This window comes from Drosophila albomicans, chromosome 3, assembly GCF_009650485.2.
Source record: "Drosophila albomicans strain 15112-1751.03 chromosome 3, ASM965048v2, whole genome shotgun sequence".
NCBI classification, from domain to species: Eukaryota; Metazoa; Arthropoda; class Insecta; order Diptera; family Drosophilidae; genus Drosophila; species Drosophila albomicans.
The window spans coordinates 17,964,315-17,986,315 of record NC_047629.2 but is presented as its reverse complement, the minus strand read 5'-3'; the positions used below and the strand labels follow the sequence as shown (position 1 = coordinate 17,986,315).

Below are 22,001 nucleotides of genomic sequence, written 5' to 3'. Positions count from 1 at the left end.
ACGAAATATTTAAAGTAAATCACGATTCGCAATTCTTTATATTACCCTTACATTTATTTTAGACGGGTATAAACATTATAGTGAGCAATTGATTATAATGAACTTTGCAACAAAGTATATTGTTATTCCATAATTAAATGATTTTTTATTTGGAAGCATAAAAGGAAATTTGTATCTCAGAAATAACATATTTCTGATATTTATAATTTGCACTTTTATTTTTTATAAATTGGATTAATGTCATTACGGCTTGGAGATCAAGAAATACAAAGGTTGTCAAAGATGCTGAATGATAAAGTACCAGGCTACTAAAATATAAGCTGTATAAATAAATTTAATTAGGTAATTGTGACTATATAAGGTAATTTGTTTATATTACCATAAGCCGCAACAAAGATGCAGCTGAATGAAAAGAACAGTAAAGCATACAATTTCATGATGAATCTGATCGGCACGCGAATCAACAATCGTCTAGTTTTAATGAAAACTAATGTGATAATAAAAATTTCAAGTATATTGCATCTGACTGTGAAATATCCGGCACCGACTTTAGTATATTACAAATTGTTTGAAATAAATTAATGTCAGCAATTTTTATTATTGCCCTTCTATTTTCATACCCGAGTAGAAGGGTATTTGCAACTTGTGCCTGTGCATATGTATGTAATTGGTAGAAGGAAGTATTTCCTAATATATATTATATGTATATATATCTTCCCTTGCATTGCTTTGTTGCTTTGATTGACAATCTGGAATATTTTGTACTGTATGGTATATTTTGAATGTTCTACATTAATATACTAAATATAGCTTTTGGCATGTATGTCGCATTGGTATATTTTGTGCTCTATGGAATATTTAGTTTAGTATATAGTAAAGTAAATATAATAAAATGTACTGCATAGCATATTTTTTGCTTCCTTAATACAATTTTTTAAACTTTTAAGACTACAAAGCAATCTCGAGGATATCCAGAGCTCTAGCTTAAAGTAATGATTTTATATTCCTAAAGAATTGAAAATAGTTATGCCATAAATTGTCAATTATTTTTTTTCGATCATACATAAAAGCATGTTATATTACAATGTCTATGAAAATTACAGAGTATTGCGTTCGACTACATTAAGAAATAATATTTTCTGCAGTCAAATAAACGTCACTTTATTTGTTGTTATCAGTTAAGCAGGTTTCCTTTGATTGCACTTTAGAATTGACTCGTATTCGTGTTTTTCAGTGTAACACGCTGTGGAAACAGGTTTATATATTGTCAGCATGCTTTACAAATTTAACATATTGTTAAGGCGGGCTTTGAAAATAATATTCGATTAGCATAACTGCAACACTGCATTGCAAACTGGGATCAGCTGCAATCCATCGGACAACAGTATAAATAGAACTTTACATCGAGCTTATTCTGTTTACAAAATGCAGCGCTTGGTATTGTTAACTGTCTTGGTCTTGGCTATATTGGCCATGTTGGCTGCTAATGCCAATGGTTAGTATGTAGAAATATTGTTATGTTGTTCTCATACTCCGATTATAACTCTTATCTAACTCTTCCACCTAATTTCTACTTTAGCTGGCAAAGTAACCATCAGAGGCCAATGTGTCGATTGCAACCGACCGGAAGAGGAGAGCACAACTCACAAATCTTCAGGCAGTCAGGATCATGCTGCTCATTCTTCTGGTCAAAGTAAAACGGCTGCTCCTCCAGCTCAGGCCGGCAACTCCGAGATATCAACACAAGAGATATCAACACCAAATCGCTTTAAACGCCAATGGGGATAATGCAAACTACAATATATATGAAACTCGTGTATTGAATTTCACAAAGCACGCAAGTAAAAGCATCTGAGTGTGAAATACCCGCTAAATAAATTTGTATATCACAAAATGTTTAAAGTAAATTACAATGCCCAATTCTTTATATAGCCTTCATATATTTTTCAGACGGGTATAAATATTATAGTAAATAAACGATCGATTAGATTAAGCTTTTGCAACAAAGTATATTGTTATTGAATAATTAAATGAGATTTATTAATTGGCAGCATAACAAGAAATTCATTTCTTAGAAATAATATATTTCTGAAATTTATAAATTTCATTTTCTATCTTCTATAAATTGCATTGTCATTACGGTTTGTAGTTCAAGAAATACAATGGTTACGAAAGATACTTGATAAGCTGAATAATAAAGTACCAGGCCACAAAAACATAAGCTGTATAAATAGGTAAAGATTCAATTAATAATTGGGAGTATGTGAGATATTTTGTTTAAATTACCATAAGCAGCAACATAAATGCTGCTGATTGAAAAGAACAGAAAAAAATACATTTTCATGATGAATCTGATCGGGAAGAGAATTGATGATCGTCCACTTAAAATGAAAACTATAGACTTAATGAAAATGGCAATATATATAAAATACGTGAGTTGTAATTCATGAAGCAAGCAAATATAATGCTACTGACTGTGAAATACCCGATACCCAATTTAGTATAATACAAATTGCATAGAATAAATTATGCTTCTCAATTTCTTATATTGTCCTTACATTTTTATTCAGACAGGTATAAATATTATAGTATTATATTGTGTAAATAATTGATTAGAATGTTGCTTTGCAACAATGTATGTTTTTATTCAATAATTAAGTGAGAATTCTTAATCAGTAGCATAAAAGGAAAATAAGAGGAAAGACTTTTCGGATTGGAATTCAAGAAAGATGCTTGACAATCTGAACAAGGAAGTACGCAGCTCAATGAACATTGTTTTCATTGATTGAATTCAAATGTTAAAAATGTGATATGGAAATTAAGAAACTGACAAGTTCAGAACTGCATCAAAATATTCCATAAATATAATGTATCTGGTTTAATAAGTATTATGCAGAAAATGCAGCATCAAACGTTTATTATTTAAAAAAAAAGGTTAAGTCACAAAGAAATAATATAATAAATATACTATTAAATTTTCAATTCAGAAAATAAACGTATTCTATTGCAGTTAGTTGTGTGCAATTGTGTTTGATTCCTGTGTTTGCAGCGATTAAGCCGCACGGTTTTATACAATTTGTAGTATTTAAAAAAAATATATATATAATAGAATAGATCTACTTTATATGTTATATGTACATAGTATATTGAAATATACTGTAATAAATAAAGAAACTGCTCATGATCTCATCGTTCGTGATCTCAAAAATGATTAAATTATGAATCGCTGAATTGTGTTTAAATTGACGAAAACTTTTGTGGTAAATTATTTTGTAGTTTTTTTTATTTATATTTATAACTGAATTACGCAATCAAATTAGTCGATCATATTATCACCAAATAACAAATTTGTAAATTTTTGTTTCTTCGTTTGCAATTTCAAGCGATACAAACACAGACTTTCAGGACTCAAGCTTATTGAGATCTCTCTCTTGCACTGAAAATTTAATATTCCTAAAGAGTTGAAAATAGTTATGCCACAAATTTGGGATGTTTTCGATTTCGTGCATAAAAAATGTTATATAATAATGTCTTCTGTTAAGATTACAGAGTATTGCATTCGACTAGATTAATCAATCAAATTCTCTGCTTAAATCATTCAGTCTAATAAACGTCACTTTATTTGTTGTTATCAATTAAGCAAGTTCCCTTTGCTTATACTAATCGCATCAGAATCGTCTCGTACTCGTGTTTTTCAGTGTAAATCGCTGTGGAAACAGGTTTATATATTCTCAGCATGTAAAGCATGCTATCAATTTATTGTTAAGCTGGGCTTTTCCAATAATATGTGCTTAGTATAACTGCAACACTGCATCGCAGTCTTAAATCAGGTGAAACCCGTCGGGCAACAGTATAAAACCAACGTTACATCGAGCTCATTCTGTTTACAAAATGCAGCGCTTGGTATTGTTAACTGTCTTGGTCTTGGCCGTGTTGGCCGCCAACGCAAATGGTTAGTATGTGAAAAGATTGTTGAGTTGTTCTCATTCTCCGATTATAGCTCTTATCTAACTCTTCCACCTAATTTCTACTTTAGCTGGCAAAGTAACCATCAGAGGCCAATGTGTCGATTGCAACCGACCGGAAGAGGAGAGCACAACTCACAAATCTTCAGGCAGTCAGGATCATGCTGCTCACTCGCCTGGTCAAAGTAAAACGTCTGCTGCTCCAGCTCAGGCCAGCAACTCTGACTGGTCACAGCAGCTATCAAATCGCTTCAAACGCCAATGGGGAGGTCAGCAAGTGATCCGGTTTGATGGAGATGATGGTGGCTTCTCTGGAGGTCGCTCAGTGACTACGATCGATGGACATGGCTATCCTGGCACAGTGGTGCGCAATAGTGATTGTGTTGGCTGCAACATACGCGGCTAAATCGACGATTGTTACGTCATTTTGCTGGTGACTAAAACATAATTAATAAATTGTTTTGTTCATTGTTTAAGTGCTACTGTTGTATATGTGGTTTAAAGCGATTTTGTATGAAATTTCTGTAGCATTTTCAGCAAGGCAAGTTAGAGAAGCATATAAAATGATCACACTAAATCTATTGTTGATCTCAGAAGAACTCGTAAAACTTTGATGACAAAGATGACTAAAATACAGAAGCATCAATATGCATTGTAGAAAGTAATCACTTTAGTAGTGTATTTTAGTCATCTTTGTCATCAAAATTCTACGAGAAGCTCTTCTGAGATCAACAATGGCAATTTAAATATCAATTCAGTAAACAATCTCCAAGTCATTGCATTCGTAGGCTTTCTTCTCTTCGTTGTCACATATATAATCCATGGATTATACAATTGTGCATCCAATGGGATACAACTGTGTCTAAAATTTGACTAAATGTCCAAAATGGGTTTGAAAATGTCGATGCAAAAAGTTTTTGTGTTATTCGAGAAGGCAAAGCTAAAGTAATTAGACAAGTCGACTGGAAAATACACAAAGATTTAGTATAACCATAGCATCATGTGCAACATTTGAACCATAGGCAAACTTTTGACAGCGGCGTTAGAAAAGTTTCGTAAATTGTTCGGCAAATTAAATCGAAATATATTTTGTTTGTAATTTTACTAAATACACATATACATATATCTTCTTAACATAATTGTCATTAATTTCAATATAATTATTAAACCTATAAATCCTTCCAAAATCTTTCTAAAAATTCTGTGTTGCTGCAGCTTTTCAATTTTAGCATTTTTATAGTACTATAAAGTACTAAATATAATAAACAAAAATATATTATATAGATGTTAAAGCAACAGCAGTTTAGCTTAGCTTTGTATTTGAGAAAGTAAATGGCTGCAGTTTTTTTAGATACATTTAATTATGTTTTTTTTTACTATACAATAAATTAGAATAAACCAAACAAGAGTTTAATAATATAGAAATTATGAAATGACAAAATTCAAAATGTAAATATATTTCTCTCTAATAAATCTTTATATACACACACTTAAACACATTTTGAATCGTGTTGTTAAGTGTTGCTTTTTGAAATATATAGACTCTATTTCCTTCATTTGTATATGTAAACAGACTCTCGATGATTACAGCTTGTCAATCTTAATTTACATCATGCATGTAGCGACCTCTTGCTGTCAGTACAAAATCAACATTACAACGAGCACAACGAGTCAAGTTCAGCTTAAGAGAATGCAGTGCATATCATTGATAATGGCCTTGATTTGTGCCATGTCGATCCTCTACGCAAATGGTTAGTTTAGCTATCACGAAAAGTGGCTAATTACAAACAAGCTGCTGATCTTTCACTAACTCGCTCTCTCTCTCTTTGTGTGTCTTTCAGCTGGCAGAGTGACCATCAATGGCGCTTGTGTGGACTGCAATCGACCCTATGCTCAAGATAGAACGACTCGAAAGCCGGCAACTCGCTATGGTAATCGCAGTCCAACATACAGCCGTCGTCCTGCACCGCAGCCGAGGAGGAATGATGACTGGGAGATGGATGGCTGGACTATGCATCAGACTGCCAATGGAGGACAGCATATGACATACGGTGGGGGACCAAGCTACAGATGGTAAAAGCAGCCAATGAATAACTTAAATGTGTAGTTGAAATAAAATACAAAAAGTTAAAATACCAAAACTAAATAAAAAATAAACCAAAAAAACGAAATCAGCTCGGCAGTCTCAACTTGAAAATCGATTAAAGGTTAATAAAGTTCATTTATATACATATGTTCATGTGTATTTTTTTTTGTCGTAGATTCGTTTGATTTGCTAACAACAACTGCCAATCAGTAGTTGATAAGAAACAAAGCTGAGTGCATTGTAAGGTTAATACAATTTTCTAAGAAATTAAATAGTTTCTTTGCACTTTGCTCATCTTTCAGCCAATAGCTTACAAAGTCTGCGTACATATAATATTAAAAATAACATGGTGATGAAACTTTTAATTTATTCACAGACTACATCTTTCAGCTAAGATTGGCAAAACTATCTTCCATAATGATTTATGTAAATTAAGTTTTAATTCATACATTTGAATATGTTTTTATTTATGATCATAACAGCTCAAAGATAAGGCGTCTTCTCAGCCATAAAATTGATTTTCTTATACTAAAATATTAAACGAGTTATAATATGTAAGAAGGCTGCTTTGAGTGTGCACTTTAAGTCAATAATAACTTTGACAAAACGGTATAAGAGTTAATTTTAATATATTTATTTTAAAATATCATACCAACAAAATACTAAAAAAATATACTAATACACACATTAGAGTCAATAAACGCAAACATCGTAAAAGCAGTATTAGCGATACAAATTTCTGCATATAATTTCTGGTATATACCAAAAAATATACTGATACCGTAGTTAGTTCTAAAGTTTTGGTACCGGGTATACAAATTCATACGTAAACAAACAATAGCAGTAAAACGATCAAAAAACAACAACATAATATACCAACCAAAAATACTAAAAATTCTAATACACATAGTTAAAGTGGTATTTTAGATAAAATGCAAAATAATACACCAACACAATACTAAAAAAATATACTGATGCTCTTTTGAAGTTTTTGTAGCGAGTATACTAATTCATACTCAAACAATCGATTACTCAATCGATTAAAGATTCCAAATAATATACCAAAAAATACCAAAAAAAAAAATATATATATATGTATATACATATATATACACACAGTTAGAATCCTCTTCTAAAGTTTCGGTTTCGAGTTTAAAAATTCATACTCAAATAAACAAAAGCAGTACCAACAAATACTAAAATATACACAGACCTCTTTAGACACAAAATTATAATACCCTTCTACCCTTTTGGCAACGGGCATATTCTTACCAACCAAAGCAAATACTTGCTGCAGCGAGCAAAATATATGTATAAAATATATTGATAATAATGATTCTCTTAAATCAGCAGGACTGGCGCCAAGTCAAATATTCAATGAGCTGTCTAATGGAAAAACAATGCGCATCAAAGCTGCAGCTGCAGCAAAGTGAAGCACGCCATGGGATTTACTAACAGATTCGTGGGCAAATCCCCGCTCCCAGTTTTGGTGTCGTAATTTCCAGTCCCCAACTGCGGGCTATAAAAACTGATGCACAATTTGTAAACTCATTCAGTTTAACAAGCGCATCACACACAATATGAAGTGGTTTTCGTTCTCGCTGCTGCTTGCAGTATTTTCAATGTTTGCGCTCTTGGAGGCAGCTCCATCTGGTAAGTACTTCTTAATATAATTACAAAACATAGATGAGAGACTAATAAGAAGTGTATTAACAGGTCAAATACGAGTACGCACCCAAGTTACACAGCGAGTGCATGTGAGAAATGGCAACATCAAGTGGAATGGCGATTGTCACAATTGCAACATACGCACCACAAAAAACACTGCTGAAGTGACGAGTACAAGGCGCAGAGAATTTGTGCGTCGATTCTAATATCTAGTAGTAGTAATAAATACTTATTTATGTCCACAAAAAAAAACACAACAAGAAAATGTGCGTCGTTTTGTTCATAATTTTGACATTGTTATAAATCACTCAAGCTCAATGGCTGCGGGGCATGAAGCGTGTGTAGCACACAGTTTTATGGTTCATTGCTAAAATATTTTACGGGACGTGCATAAAAATTGCCATCATATTTGAGTTTCGGCATTGCAATCGAAGACTGAACCCTTTGCCACCCATTTTGCCCTTACACGTGTTTCTTTGCTACAAATTTTTATGGAGCGTCGACGTCGATGTCGTCGTCGTCGTTGCTGTTGTTGTTGTCGTTGCCATTTCCGTTGTCCTGTGCCATAAAAGCAGTCGTTTCCTTTAGCAGCTTTTCTTCTTTTGCCGTCTTTTTTTCCACATTTTTCTTTTTATTGCCAAAAACGAAACCAAACCGCTGTGCGCCTGTAAATGACTCCCCAGGCACCTTTATATTGACTCGTAAAATTGCGACATTTAGAGCAACCCTCGGTAAGCAGCTAAAGACACACACACTAACACACACATAGATCTCTGGTATGCAACCCTCGCGACACTCGTCGAGCCACCCGCACTTCCGGCCATTTGTCTTTTGTGTGTGTGTGTGTGTGTTGCCTGCTTTTCGGCGCGACGCGACGCGACGACTTTCTTAGCGTTTTAAATTTGATTTTTATTTCCCTGACAGTTATAGCCGGCAACGATTTTTATGGACGAACCGACCGTCAAGGGCTGCCTTCTAATTTATTTGTGTATACCCTAGCCCAAAGAACGGATATGCCCACATTGCCATAAAGTCAAAACAAGAACTGAAAAGCAACAAATCAAATACAGAGACAAATAAGTTGCATACTTATAGAGATAAACATGAAACGAGTTAGCATATTTTTGACCCCCACAAACACATATTACAGATCATTTACATTTTAAAATTTTTCTTTTATTTTGTCACCTTTTACAATTTTCAAATTGCAAGCAAAAGTCAATATAACTAAAGCAATAGCTATGCAAATGCAACCCTGTGTTTATCAGCACAACTTTAAAGTGGCGCCATCTATTGATATTTCTTGTGTCGCCAGCGCAAATCGAGCAAGCCTAACTTTGAAGCGTGAGTCTGGGTACTCTCAATAATAACTACAGTATTTATAATTCCGAAATTTTGTTACAATCGAATAAAAATTGTTGAAGATATTGAAGAAAGACTTTTGTATGGTAAAATACGCTTTCTGCAATCGGTAAACCATATAGTATATATTATACTGTGTGTATTTTTAGTATTTTTTCTGTATGTTATTTTGGTGTTGAAGTTATTTAAGAAAGACTTTTATACGCTTTCTGCAATCAGTATACCATATAGTATATTTTGTACTGTGTGTATTTTTAATATTTTTTCTGTATATTAATTCGGTATATTTTTATAATATTCTCTTATTGGAAATGGGTAGCGGGTATCTCACAGTCGAGTCCACTCAACTTTAGCTTTCTAACTTGCTTAAAATGCACAAAAATCTTTTCTAGCAAAGAGTATTTCGTCTTCGACTCTAATTACTTATATGTTTGACACTCATTTGTTAGACTTTTTCTATTGTCGTTGTTGCCAGCGACGGAAATTGACTTGAAAACGTTTCGACTTTACTTTTTTGTTGTTGTGCTCCTCAACAACAAAAAAAAAAACGAAGAAACAAAATTGAAATGAAGCATGTAAAGTCGAGCAATAGTTCTAGTAATCACAACATTCAATCGCACACACCCACAAAAGAGAGACAAGGGAGAGGGAGAGAGAGTGAACGGAGGGGGAGGAGTTGAAGCTATCAGCTATCAGTGTTAACTTTGTAGCCAGATTTTCACTTGACACATTCCCTTTATCCATTTTTGTGCTGCGGCCTTTTGTTATTTTGTTTGTATTCGCCGCGTTGGCCCGAAACTTTATTAATTTGAAATATGCGAGGCGCGGCAGAGAAGGGCAAACTTCAGGGTGCGGGGAGGGAGGAGTGGGGAACAGGGCGTGGCGATATGATTTATTGGACTTTTTAAGGGTACTCAAGCGCTCAACTTAATGGCAAACGTAAACGCGTACATAATTAATTTCATTTTTACTTTACATTGCGCATACGCCACATTGCCACATTGCACGTTGTTGTTGTCGTCGTCGCCTCTTTAAATGGACCCTTGAATCTTGCAGCTGTTCGCTCGCTCCTTTTATTTTATTCATTTCAATCTCATTATTTTCGCACTCGACTTGTTCATCCTTTTCCATTCGTTTGTCTTCTTGCCAACGAGAAAGTGGCTGGGCAATTTATTTTGCGTTTGCATTTTCATTTGTTGTAACTGAATTTCCGAAGCCCTTTGGCCAGTATTATTGTTAACCCAACTTCAACTTGCAACTCCTCCTTTGATGCACAACAGGACAGGACAGGACATGTGCTCATGTCGAGCGTATGATATAAATTATTGATTAATTGATGGCATATCTGCCACATCGCCAACTTCATTTAAGTCTAACCAAATATTTATGCTCGTATATTGTGGCCAATGAGAGACAAGCCGAAATGTAATTAACAAGTTTGCTTAAGATGTAAAATTACCTTCATAATATTGGATAGGAATTTACCCAAAAATATACGAATTTATTTCATGCTATTTTACTTAAAAGTTTTTATTTTTTATTTAAATCAAACTTTTATTATATTTTAATTTTCTTTACTGACAAAATCAATTCAGTTGAGTTCAAAATGTAATATTACCTTATAATATTGCAAGGCAACTTAACTCAAAAATACGATATTATTGCATGTCATTTTGTTTGAAGTTTTTATATTTTAAATTTGAATTAAATTTGTATTTTATTTTAATTCTCTTTCCCGACAAAATCAATTAATAAATGTGTTGAAGGTGTAAAATTATATTCATAATATTGCAAGGGAATTTACAATAGTAATTAAAAATAAAACAAAGATTATTTATTGAAATTTAACAAAAGCAAATTTTGTATTATAATATTAAATTAATAAGTACGCTCAAGATGCAAAACTATGTTCATAATATTGAAAGGGAGCTTAACACAAAATTATACATCATGCAATTTTATATGAAATTTGTTTTTTTAGCAATATTATAATAAGTAATTAAAAAGTGCGCTGAAAATGTAAATTATCATTTAGAGTACTGCAAAGAAACAGGCAAGATTTTTAAAAATATTATTTTATTACGCACAATTTTATTTAAACTTCATAAATTTCAAACAAATGCCAATTTCTATTAAATTTTTTGATATTTTATTGTGTTTTATTGATAATAGTATAAAAAAATATAAATACCAAACTGAGTATGTAAAATTACTTCTAAAATATTATAATTTATTTAAAAACTGAAAAGCATGATATAATATGAAGTTTATACATTATAAAAAGTGTAAATTTTAAATTATTGTAATCTTATTTTAATTTTTTTTTATAATACAAAGTTTTATTAATAATACTGCCAGAGAACTGATAAGATTTGTAAAACCAAAAAATAAGAATATATGTAGTGTATAGTACAGTTACAGTATTATTATAATACTACATTGTATTTGAAAGTAAGTAAGTAATTTCATTTTAAATTCATACATTTTAAGCAAGTGCAAAATTGAATACAATTTTAAGTTTTTTATTTTAATTTTCTTTCCTGACAACATTATAACAAGGGCGAAAAAAATGCATTCTGTATTTGCATAGAATGCATATTTAATAGCTTTGCATAAATTGCGTCTGCCATTTGCATTATGCATTAGTTGCACTTTTTTATTGAACATTTTTTGAAGCAAGCACTTTGCATTGTACTTTATTTAGTTATGCTTAGTTCCAGAAATATTTCATTTATTTGGCAATTTATTTACAATTTAATTGACATATTTGTTTAATTATTGATTTCGGTATAGTATAATAAATATACTGAATTCTGTCAGCATATTATTTAGTTAATGTTAATCTATCAATAAGCTCGCTTTAATGGCATTAATTAATTCAATAAACGCTGCTTTTATATTGAAATTAAGCTGGGTAAATATTTATTAGAAATTTATTCACATTTTCAAATGCATTAACATGTTATTATACAACAAATTTAATCTATCAATGTTTAGTAAATATCTCACACATAATCTTGCAGTTGTGGAGCTTTAATTGCACTAATTAATTCATTTAATGATGCTTTTATATTGAAATTAAGCTGTGTAAATATTTATTAGGAATGCATTCACATTTGAAATGTTATTATGCTAAGTCGAAAGCACTTTTATTAGCATTAGCTACAGCAAATTAAAGCAACACAAAGCTTTAAAAAACAGTTCAAAGCGAACTCTGTGTTTTGTATTTTAATTTTTTATTTTTCTACGAACTGAATACTCGAACTGTGCACTCATATTCAATCAAGTTCAGGACCACTTGATGTGCAGACAAACGAATTCCTTTTTTTAATTCAGTCGAGGACAACTGTCAGTTGAGTGGGGGAGAGTGGGAGAGTGAGAAGCATGTGGCAATCGGAAATCTAGATTCAATGCCATTCGACTGAATGTGGCTTACCCAGCGGACTGATTTCATTTTCGTAATTACCTCAACGGGTGTCTCGATGTCTCGGTGGTTGGCTTTGGCAGGTGTCTGAGTCTGTGGCTTAACGAGTTGATTAAATGCAGTAATTGATGCGAATGGCGAATGAGCTTTAAAGGTGCAAATGGCTGAACATGTCATTGTCATTAGACGGGCTTCACTATTGGGAATTTGCCTTTCGACGACGTCGTTGTCGTCGTCCTGGAGTGGACAGTGAGCATCAATCAAATAAGCACGAAATGCACACGTTTCATTTATAAATATTTGCGGCGAGGGTCGCACGACTTCACACACAAAAGGCATCAAATGACGGTGAAGGGAGTGAGCAAAGGGTTCAGAGTACACACACACACACAGACACACAGCCAAAAGGCAGAAATAAAAAATGATTTAAAAATTGAAAGGATTATGGGGACGAGCGGCAACGAAGCGCGTTAATGTTGATGCCGCCACAGGCAGTCAGCAGCAGCAGCAGCAGCAACAGCAGAGGGCGGCCAACAACAAAAAGGGACACACATTGTGAATACGGGGGGAGAGAGACGAGAGCTGAAAACAGACGTGAGATCCGGCTGCCAGACTGCCTCTGTCCTCCTCTCCCTCATCTCTCTCTCCTCAGTCTCCTTCCTCCTGCTGTCTGTTGGTGTCGCTGTCAGTCAAACAAAACTGTGCAAAAATCAACGAGGCAACTCGAAACAAAAACCAAGCTGAAAGTTTATGCCACGCCGCAACACTATGCTCTCTGCCTGTGCCCAGAGATTGAAGTGGAATGGAATCGAGTGGAGTGGAGAGAAGAGAAGCGGGGCAGAGGCAGAGACAGAGGACAACGTTGTTGATGGTCAACAATATAATTTGAACAGGAATGAAAAATAAACGCGGCAAAACTGGGCGGGCAATGGAATCTGCAGGTTCCCTCTTCCATCTGCCTCCATCGGAGTGTGTGTTCATGTTTTTTATACTACATATTTCGTTGCCCTGTGGACCAACAACACCAGCAACGAAAACGAACAAAAATAAAATGTACGTATAACTTTTGTATAAATCAAATCAAATATGTGAACAAAATGTTTTCTCAGTTGTCGCCGTCGTTATGAGACGAAAGCGCCAACTGAAATCGCTTTGTGTGAGCACTTTGTAGGTATTACGATAATATTTACAGCACAGTGTGCAACACAAAAAATATATATACATACATATATATACAGAAAATATGTATATAAAGACTGAATAATATCTTTATGACTTCCAGTTCAAGTATAATTCATTATTCATTCTTTGAGTGTTAATGTTTAAACTGTAATAAAATATTGATTTTACACTGTTAAGAGATATTTAAAGCTATTGTAGGGTGTGTTTTATTTAGTACAGCAGTGTGTATTTATTTATTTAGTACAGCAGAGAATCGAAGAGAATCAAATTAGCATTAGGAACTTAAAAAGTATGCATATTGTAATTTGAAGAATCTTACTTCTTAAGCATCATAATGATTTTTTCATAACGTTGCAATTTATATTTCAGTCACATAACTTATTATGACTTATTAACTTATTAACTAAGCATTGAATTTAAAAAAATTGAATTTGGCATTTCTGAAATTCAAATCTCCTTCTTATTATAATTAAAGTTTTTGAAGCAATTGGAATGCAGCTTCATATTTTGTTGCATAAATTTGAAAAATTTAAGGTACTATATTGATATTGTTTAGTAAAGTTTTGTTTATTTGATTAACAAAATAAGTTAATTTTTTTTTTAATAATAAATTTCAAAAAAAAGGTTTTGTTTTTTTTTTTTTTTTGTTTAAAGAAATTTTTATTTATTTAATCTATACATTCAAAAATCAATTTTATATTTATTCATCAGGCTTTTCGTATAAAAAAAGAGTATGCAAAATAAGAATTTCATTAAAAACCTTTTCGAGGCGCTTCCTATACTTATTTATTATAACTAAAATTTCCTTTTTAATCCTATTAGAGTTATTTATTATTTAAGTGAAAACAACTTTGATTTAAATGTAGAATAATTACATGATAGTTAAAACGTTTAACAAAGCTTAATTGCCTTTTTTAAAAACTGTTTATAATGTTTATACCCGCTACCCATAGGGTAGAAGGGTATTATAACTTTGTGCCGGCAGGAAATGTATGTAACAGGTAGAACGAGGCATCTCCGACCCTATAAAGTATATATATTCTTGATCAGCGTCAACAGCCGAGACGATATAGCCATGTCCGTCTGTCCGTCCGTCCGTCTGTCCGTCTGTCCGTATGAACACCTAGATCTCAGAGACTATAAGAGATAGAGCTATAATTTTTTTTTCGACAGCATTTGTTATGTTTGCACGCAGATCAAGTTTGTTTCAAATTTTTGCCACGCCCACTTCCGCCCCCGCAAATCAAAAAAATCGAATAACAAGCGTAATTTCAAAGCTAGAGTTGCGAATTTTGGTACAGATAATAATTACTATAGTAGTTATGATTCCTGAAAATTTGGTTGCGATCAGATAAACATTGTGGAAGTTATTAAAGAAATTCTTTTGTATGGGCAAAAACGCCTACTTACTAGGGCCTGAGTTGCTTTGGCCGACAATCTGGGACATTGTGCCGTCTATGGTATATTTTGAATGGTGTACTATATCGATATACCAAATATACCATTTGGTATATTTTTAGTATTTTTTTTTAGTATTTTCGCATACCGCAATATTTTGCCTTTATTAAAAATGGGTAGCGGGTATCTCACAGTCGAGCACACTCGACTGTAACTTTCTTACTTGTTTTTTTATATAATATGTTCCATTAATAATTGGCATGATAAAAATTAAACTACTGGAGAGGCTTATATATCAACTTAAATTCTGTTGACCTTATTAATGTGGAACAAACTAACTTACACTTTTTATTTTAATTTACTAACGAAGAGGTAGAATTAGCAATTATATAGTTATTTTAAGACTGTACAACTATATCCAACTCTGCCTTAAAGTCTTCCCTTTAAAAATATGGATGTACACCTGCAAAATTAAAAATAACACTCGTATTATTAATTTCTACCTTTTTTGTTTGTCATATAACTAATGATTTGTGTAATTCATATTACAATAACGCTATTTTCATATATAATTTACTTATTTGTTTATGTAATAAAGGATAATGTGGTTGCTTTTTAGAAAAAATGTTTAGCGGTATAAATTTTGAAAGTCTATTAGAAATATAGCAGCTGTATATAAATACATATCATGTACAAAAGTGAAAAAGGCTATTTTTGGCCTTTTTTTAATTAAAAAATTATTTAAAATATTAACAACTTATTTTTTGAAAATTTGTGCTTTTTATATATAGTAGAAATAATAAAAGATTATTGGAAAAATGAAATTAAATCGATTAACGTATTTTTACGAATTTTACATCACCTTAAAGTCACAAGTTTCAAACATGTATCCACTATATATTGTTGAATTAGTTTTCTTTATTATAGTTTAGAGTAGGCTCCTGAAAAATATATCGATTGTACAATATTTCTTCGAATACAATTTTAAAAAAATGGCCTGCAAAATAATGCCACATAGTAGACTACATTTGTAATACAACTATAAGTTGAAAGTGGTCTAAAACTAGTGTGCACAGTGGCACTTAGAAATAGATGATGTCTAGTATCTGTGCCACAGTTGCGTAGCTGTCCGTAACTGTTCTAGCTGTTCAATTTGCACTGTGCTCTCTCTCTCTCTATATAGAGATATATACATTTCTCTACATACATACACATACATACATACATATAGTATTTATGTGTCTGTGTTCCTTGTGCAAGTATAAAACTGTGTGCTGGGGATTTGCCGTTGTGACGATGAAACAGCTGCCATTGCTGCTGCTTGGCCAAGCTAGGAAAACTCAATTTATTGTTGGGCGCCGCAGGGCAACTGGTCGACATGACTCCCCGCTCCCCTCTTCTCCCACTGTCCCCTCGAGCAGATTTCTATAGCTTTCGGTTTTGGTTTTCGCCTTGTGGTTGTTTGTGTCTGTTATTTTTGTTATTGTTGTTTTTGTTTTTTTTTCTTTAGCAGCGCGATTGCCGGACTTTATGCCTTGGTCCCCTCTGTACAATTTTTGGTCTTGATGCTGACTGCTGAAAATTGAAAATCATAATCGCATCAACTTTGGCAGCAGCCGCATAAACTTTTCCCTTTTCCCAGAGCCATAGCAAAAGTTTTCTGTGTGTCTCACACACAGCCTGCAAAAGCTGAAAGCCTGTCGACGACTTCGTAGGAGGCAACATAATTTGCAGTAGATTAGTTACGCCACAAAAGGATCAATGGATACTCATAGTATAACCAACCATCTGCTGCACACTCACACACATTGTGTAGCTACGTGTGTGTGTGTGTATGTGTGTGTAACTGTGCTTGGATAACCTTTGCTCTCAGTTATTCAGTCTCTTATCGCACACATTCCATTACAATGCACCTATGTATGTTATGTAGAAACTCCATCGCATCCGTCATCTCGATTTCATTGTGCGATATGAGTGCTGAGCTTTGACAGCAGTTAAAAACATGCACGAATTCATTTTAAATTCCTTTTTTCAGCTTTAAGTATGCGCTATTGAAGTGAAGCAATTCAAATGTGTAGCAAGCGTAATAAACACTTTGCACATATTTTGATTTATTTCACAATAATTAGATGTCGAATAAAGTTAATTTCGCTGTTTGTTATTCTACTACTTTTGTTGGAATACGAAAGATATTATAATATATAATGTGTTAAACACATTATGAAAGATATAAAACAATATGAATGATATTATAATGTATGTGTTAAAAATATTGTATGATTAAATATAACATATGATATTATATATATTATATTATATTATATTATATTATATTATATTATATTATATTATATTATATTATATTATATTATATTATATTATAAAAGCGACGAGCTTATAAAACAAATTGGAGTTTCATTTAAAGTCATTGAATTAAAATCAATGTCGTAGCTAAGTTACTAATTTTTAGTTAACAATCGATTATAGAAGTATTAAAACTTTTTATGAAATCAAGCTCTTTTACCTTATATAATACTTATTCAGACTTAATAAACATTGGAGCATTGCTTTAAGTTATAACATTTTAAATTGTGTGCAGGCCTTTATGTAAGGTTTGCAAATGCATTAAAACTTTTAATAAAGCAAATTTGTAAAGTCTGTATATTCACATATGTATATGCTTTTATTTTATATGTATTCAGAGCAGCGAACTTAATTTTTTTAATCGTAGATGATTTTGCAAGTATTGTAAGCACATTAGAAGTGTTGTTAAATTTATTGAAAAGTTTGGCTGCTTATATTATACTTAATCAAAGTGGATTTTGCTAGTATTGAAGCATTCGATTATTTGTTTAATCAGAGGATTAAATATAACAAATAATTTTACGTTTTGAATTGTTTGCAGGCAATTTTGTAACTATGGCAAGTACATTAAAGCTTTTGGTTAAACAAATTAACAAGCTTAAAGCTCAACTATTTAGAGTTGTTCTCATATATAATATTTATTCGAAGTAGATTAGAAATTGTGCATATTAAAACCATTTTAATTGTTTTCAGACAATGTTGAAAGTCTTATAAGTAGATTCAAGCTTATGTTAAATAAAACTTAAAGCTCAACTATTTACATTTACAGGCGATGTTGGAAGTGTCGTAAGTATATTAAAGCTTTTAAATACAGCTTAAAGCTCCAACATTTTAAATTTTTACACTGTGCGTATCTATGCTTGTTAAAATTTAAAGTTATTTTATAGATTCAGAAAAAAATGTGATATAAATAATTTAACAAGCAAATAAAATTGGTATTTGAAGTAATGTTTATAGTATTTTTATGTACAATTATAGTACAAACTGTGAGCTAACCACAAGTGCTAAAAACAGACGAAAGCTCAAGCGAAGACTTCAAATGTTGCATTCCACACACACACATATATACACACGCACACATTGTCATTCAGGCCGCAGTCATTTTCAGCTATTCTCAGTGGTGGAAAACCACAAATACTTGCATCCGTATTTGCAGGAGTTTTCTAAGCAAACGTGCTACATAGATACCATTGGGTGCATGTGGCAAGTGTGGCAAGTGAGGCAGAGAACAATGCATGCAACATAAACAGAAACTGGCTGCAAAAAAGTTTTTCTGTATATTTGTATGTGTGTGTGAGTGTGGAGATGAGCTCAAGTGACGTTAACTAGTTGGTTGCTGCCAGTCGGAGTCTGCTGTTTGGTTGCGGCCTTTAAAGTTGCAAAGTTATTTGCCAGCAATCAGAATCAGTGCAGGCCGACAACTTGCCACAAGCTGCCAGTTTCAGTATCTCGTATATATTAAGTGGCTCGTCTCCAACGTCTGTTGCCCGTTGCCAGTTGCCAGAGTTGCGTAGGTTGCACTCACTTAGCTGGATGGTTTGGCTTGGCTCGGTTTGGCTTGGTTTGGCTTGGTTCGGTTTGGTTGAATTGGCTGCTTGGCAGCTTTAGCATCAGCATCAGCTTCGGGCTGCTTTGACTCGAATTAGCGTTGCCTTCTGCGCGCCCCCCTTTTTCGCAAGCAACATGATGTGGCAAGTTCTGTTCCTGTTGCTGCGGTTTTGTGCTGCGTAATTGTTGATTTTATGCGTAGAGAACGGAGCCATTAAGTCTTCTGCAACATGCGGCTACCGTTGTCAGCGTGAAATGCGTCAAATTACCGCATGGGTGAGTGCAAAACACGACAGAGGCCAACTTCGACTCCAACTTCGACTCCAAACAGTGACTGCAACAGCAACAGCAACAGCCAGCAATTAAGCACAACCAGAAACGGTTTCCATGCTGAAGCATCCTTGTCCAGCATCACTAATTAATGTCAATGTCAAGTGACGCTGCAATTGAAAACGCGCAACTTTCCGGCTTAGCTACTTTTTCACTTTGTCAAATAATCAACAGCAGCAAACTGTTTAATATGATTAACAAAAGCTGTTGCTGTTGCTGCTTCTGCTTTTTTTTTATAGCACACAATTTGTGTTTTGCGATAGAACAATAAAAAGCTTTAACTTTTAACACTTCATTTCACTTTAGCTGCCTCGTAAAATATACTTTTTACATTTATGTTGCCACCAAAGTTATATTCGCACATAAAATGTTCACTTTATTTAACTTTAAAATGAAGTTCAATATAACGTTACATAGAAAAAACAAAATTAACCATTAAATATATTATATGCAGCGAATGAATATTATTTACATAAATTAAGCAAAGTTTAACAATATTTTAAATTAACTTTAACTGAAAAAATAGAAAATTCTAAAAATTATTAACAACATTTTAAATTAATTAAAACTAAAATAAGTAAAAATTATACAAATTTTTAAAAACTACGGCTATTATAGAAATATTGCTTAAAAATTAATAATTTGCCATATTTTAACTAAATAGCTCAACATACAATTTGTGCTGAAGTATAAATGTTAACAAGAAAAATGAAGAATATTTAAAAATAATTATAAATTTTCATTTACTCAAATAACTGTATATAATACAATATTTTTAGAACTAAAGAACTTTACTATGATTAATTATTGATTAATAATTGCTCAGAATAATTGCCAAGTATAAATATTATTATTACAAAAAAAAAACACCACAAATAAATGTTAAATTAAGTTTACAGAAATAATAAAAAGATACACAATTTATTTAGAATTAAATGTGCTAATATAAAAACATTGTCAGAATGAAATACTTAGTGAATTTTAAATATTATTTACCAAAAAATGAGAAACAGTCTAAAAAAGTTATAAACTAACGTTAGCAAATTTAAAAAATTATAGAAGATTATATATTTATTTCATTTTAAGCTGTGTTATATCAAAATCTATGATAAATAAATAATCTAACACATTTTAAATAAATTTGTCAGCATAGCTACTTATAAAATATTAATTTCAGATAATTCGTAATTATTAAAAGACAGCTAAAAGGTAAATTAATCCATAAATAATGAAAAAAAATGAATATGCTACATATTATTATAAACTGCAATGCAATTAAAAAGTTGAAGTTCCCAACAAGTAATTTCATTTTAAGCGCTCCTAAAAGTATGCATTAAAAAAGTTGTTCGAGTACAAAGTGGAAATAATGTGTCAAATGAAGTTATTAAGGCAAAAAGGGGTGAGGGAAGACAAATGAATAAGCAAATAAATGACATGAGCATAAAGTGCAAATTAAAGCAAATTAAATAAAATAGAAAATATGTTCAGACTGTTGATGATGAAATTAATCTCGCCATAATTAGCAACTGGGCAGGATACAAAACAAAACCTGTGAACTGAACTCATTACATAATGAACGACCCAAAGCCACAAACAACAACAACAATAAGAACATCAAGCAAAATAATAAACGACAACAGCAAAACAAAAAAAAAAGGAACAGAGAGAAGAGAACACGAAGCGGCAACATCATAATAAAATTAACATTAAAGTGGCAAGGCAAAAGGGATCATAAAAATGAAATCAACGTATTAACTACATGGCAGACAGCATAACGCACACACACACACACACACACATAGTCACACTCATAACAAGCTCACGCCATATCCTCAGCCAGCAGCTGGGCAGATAAAACGCAACGAAATAAAATCAATTCAAATAAAAGCATAAATACGACCACAGGAAATGAAAATGACGATGACTCCGTTGTCGTATCTCCCCCTCTTCTCCTCCTCACTCTCTCTCTCTTTACCCCTCTTTGCGCTACCTTCGTTTTGTCTACAATTCTCCCCCTCAGGGTTGGGCCCGCAAGCTGACTGTAAGTGCTTGTGTGCGTGTGTGTGTGTGTGTGTGTGTGTGTGTGTGTACGTGAGGGTGGAGAGTGGAGGATGGAATACATGTAAGCGCGCATTTTACGGCACAAGCATTTTCGCTTAATAAAATGTTAAGTGGGGGAGAAAAAAGGGCGGCAGACAAAAAAGCGACAGCGCCACTGTGAAGTTGAGTTGAGTTGAGTTTGCTGTCTCTATGGGTGTGTGTGTGTATGTGTGTGTGTGCTTGGCAAAGGACTTGCACAGCAAGGCGGCAGACTGACAAAGCGACTAACTGACAGAGAGACAGACTGTCAGTCAGTGGGGCAGGCAGAGTCGTAAAATTATATTTACAACACAAACAAAGCTGTCGACAAGGCAGCAGCAGTAGAAGAAGAAGCAGCAACAAGAACGAAGCTGAGCACAATGATAAGCATGAAGCGGATGAGAAATACACACACACACACAGACAGACAGACAAACTCTCCTACTCACACTGTGTGTGTGTGTGTGTGTGAGTGCGTCGCAAAAAAACTTGAAGCGACTGCAAAAAGGGCGCCGTGTGCTTTGTTGAACGCCCCGACAAGAGATGAGACCGAGCCACCGAGCAATTTCCCGCACTCAAAAAATAACAATGGCGC

At 33.0% G+C, this 22,001-nt stretch overlaps 2 protein-coding genes across 3 annotated transcripts; both read left to right on the top strand.

Moving 5' to 3' along the window:
• The first annotated feature begins 1,410 nt into the window (after positions 1 to 1,410).
• LOC117566638 (bomanin Bicipital 1-like) lies at positions 1,411 to 4,441 on the top strand. Of its 2 annotated transcripts, none has more exons than XM_052004792.1 (2): positions 1,411 to 1,495; positions 4,037 to 4,441. In XM_052004792.1, the coding sequence occupies exons 1-2, from the start codon at positions 1,426 to 1,428 to the stop codon at positions 4,369 to 4,371; spliced, it is 405 nt and encodes a 134-aa protein (XP_051860752.1). In that variant the 5' UTR covers positions 1,411 to 1,425; the 3' UTR covers positions 4,372 to 4,441. The 2 variants fall into 2 exon arrangements, with proteins under 2 accessions (XP_051860752.1, XP_051860753.1); XM_052004793.1 differs by lacking the exon at positions 1,411 to 1,495 and adding an exon at positions 3,803 to 3,952.
• A 3,147-nt stretch (positions 4,442 to 7,588) lies between these two features.
• On the top strand, positions 7,589 to 7,973 carry LOC117569030 (uncharacterized). The gene is made up of 2 exons (XM_034250024.2): positions 7,589 to 7,704; positions 7,768 to 7,973. Exons 1-2 carry the CDS (start codon positions 7,632 to 7,634, stop codon positions 7,923 to 7,925), a joined length of 231 nt encoding a protein of 76 aa, XP_034105915.1. The 5' UTR covers positions 7,589 to 7,631; the 3' UTR covers positions 7,926 to 7,973.
• The last annotated feature ends 14,028 nt before the right edge of the window (positions 7,974 to 22,001 follow it).

Excerpts from the sequence above, each read along its gene's own strand:
- LOC117569030 (XM_034250024.2), top strand. The coding sequence starts at position 7,632 with ATGAAGTGGTTTTCGTTCTCGCTGCTGCTTGCAGTATTTTCAATGTTT. Across the intron at positions 7,705-7,767 it reads CTTGGAGGCAGCTCCATCTG|GTCAAATACGAGTACGCACC; the intron begins GTAAGTACTTCT and ends GTGTATTAACAG.
- LOC117566638 (XM_052004792.1), top strand. The coding sequence starts at position 1,426 with ATGCAGCGCTTGGTATTGTTAACTGTCTTGGTCTTGGCTATATTGGCC. Across the intron at positions 1,496-4,036 it reads GTTGGCTGCTAATGCCAATG|CTGGCAAAGTAACCATCAGA; the intron begins GTTAGTATGTAG and ends TTTCTACTTTAG.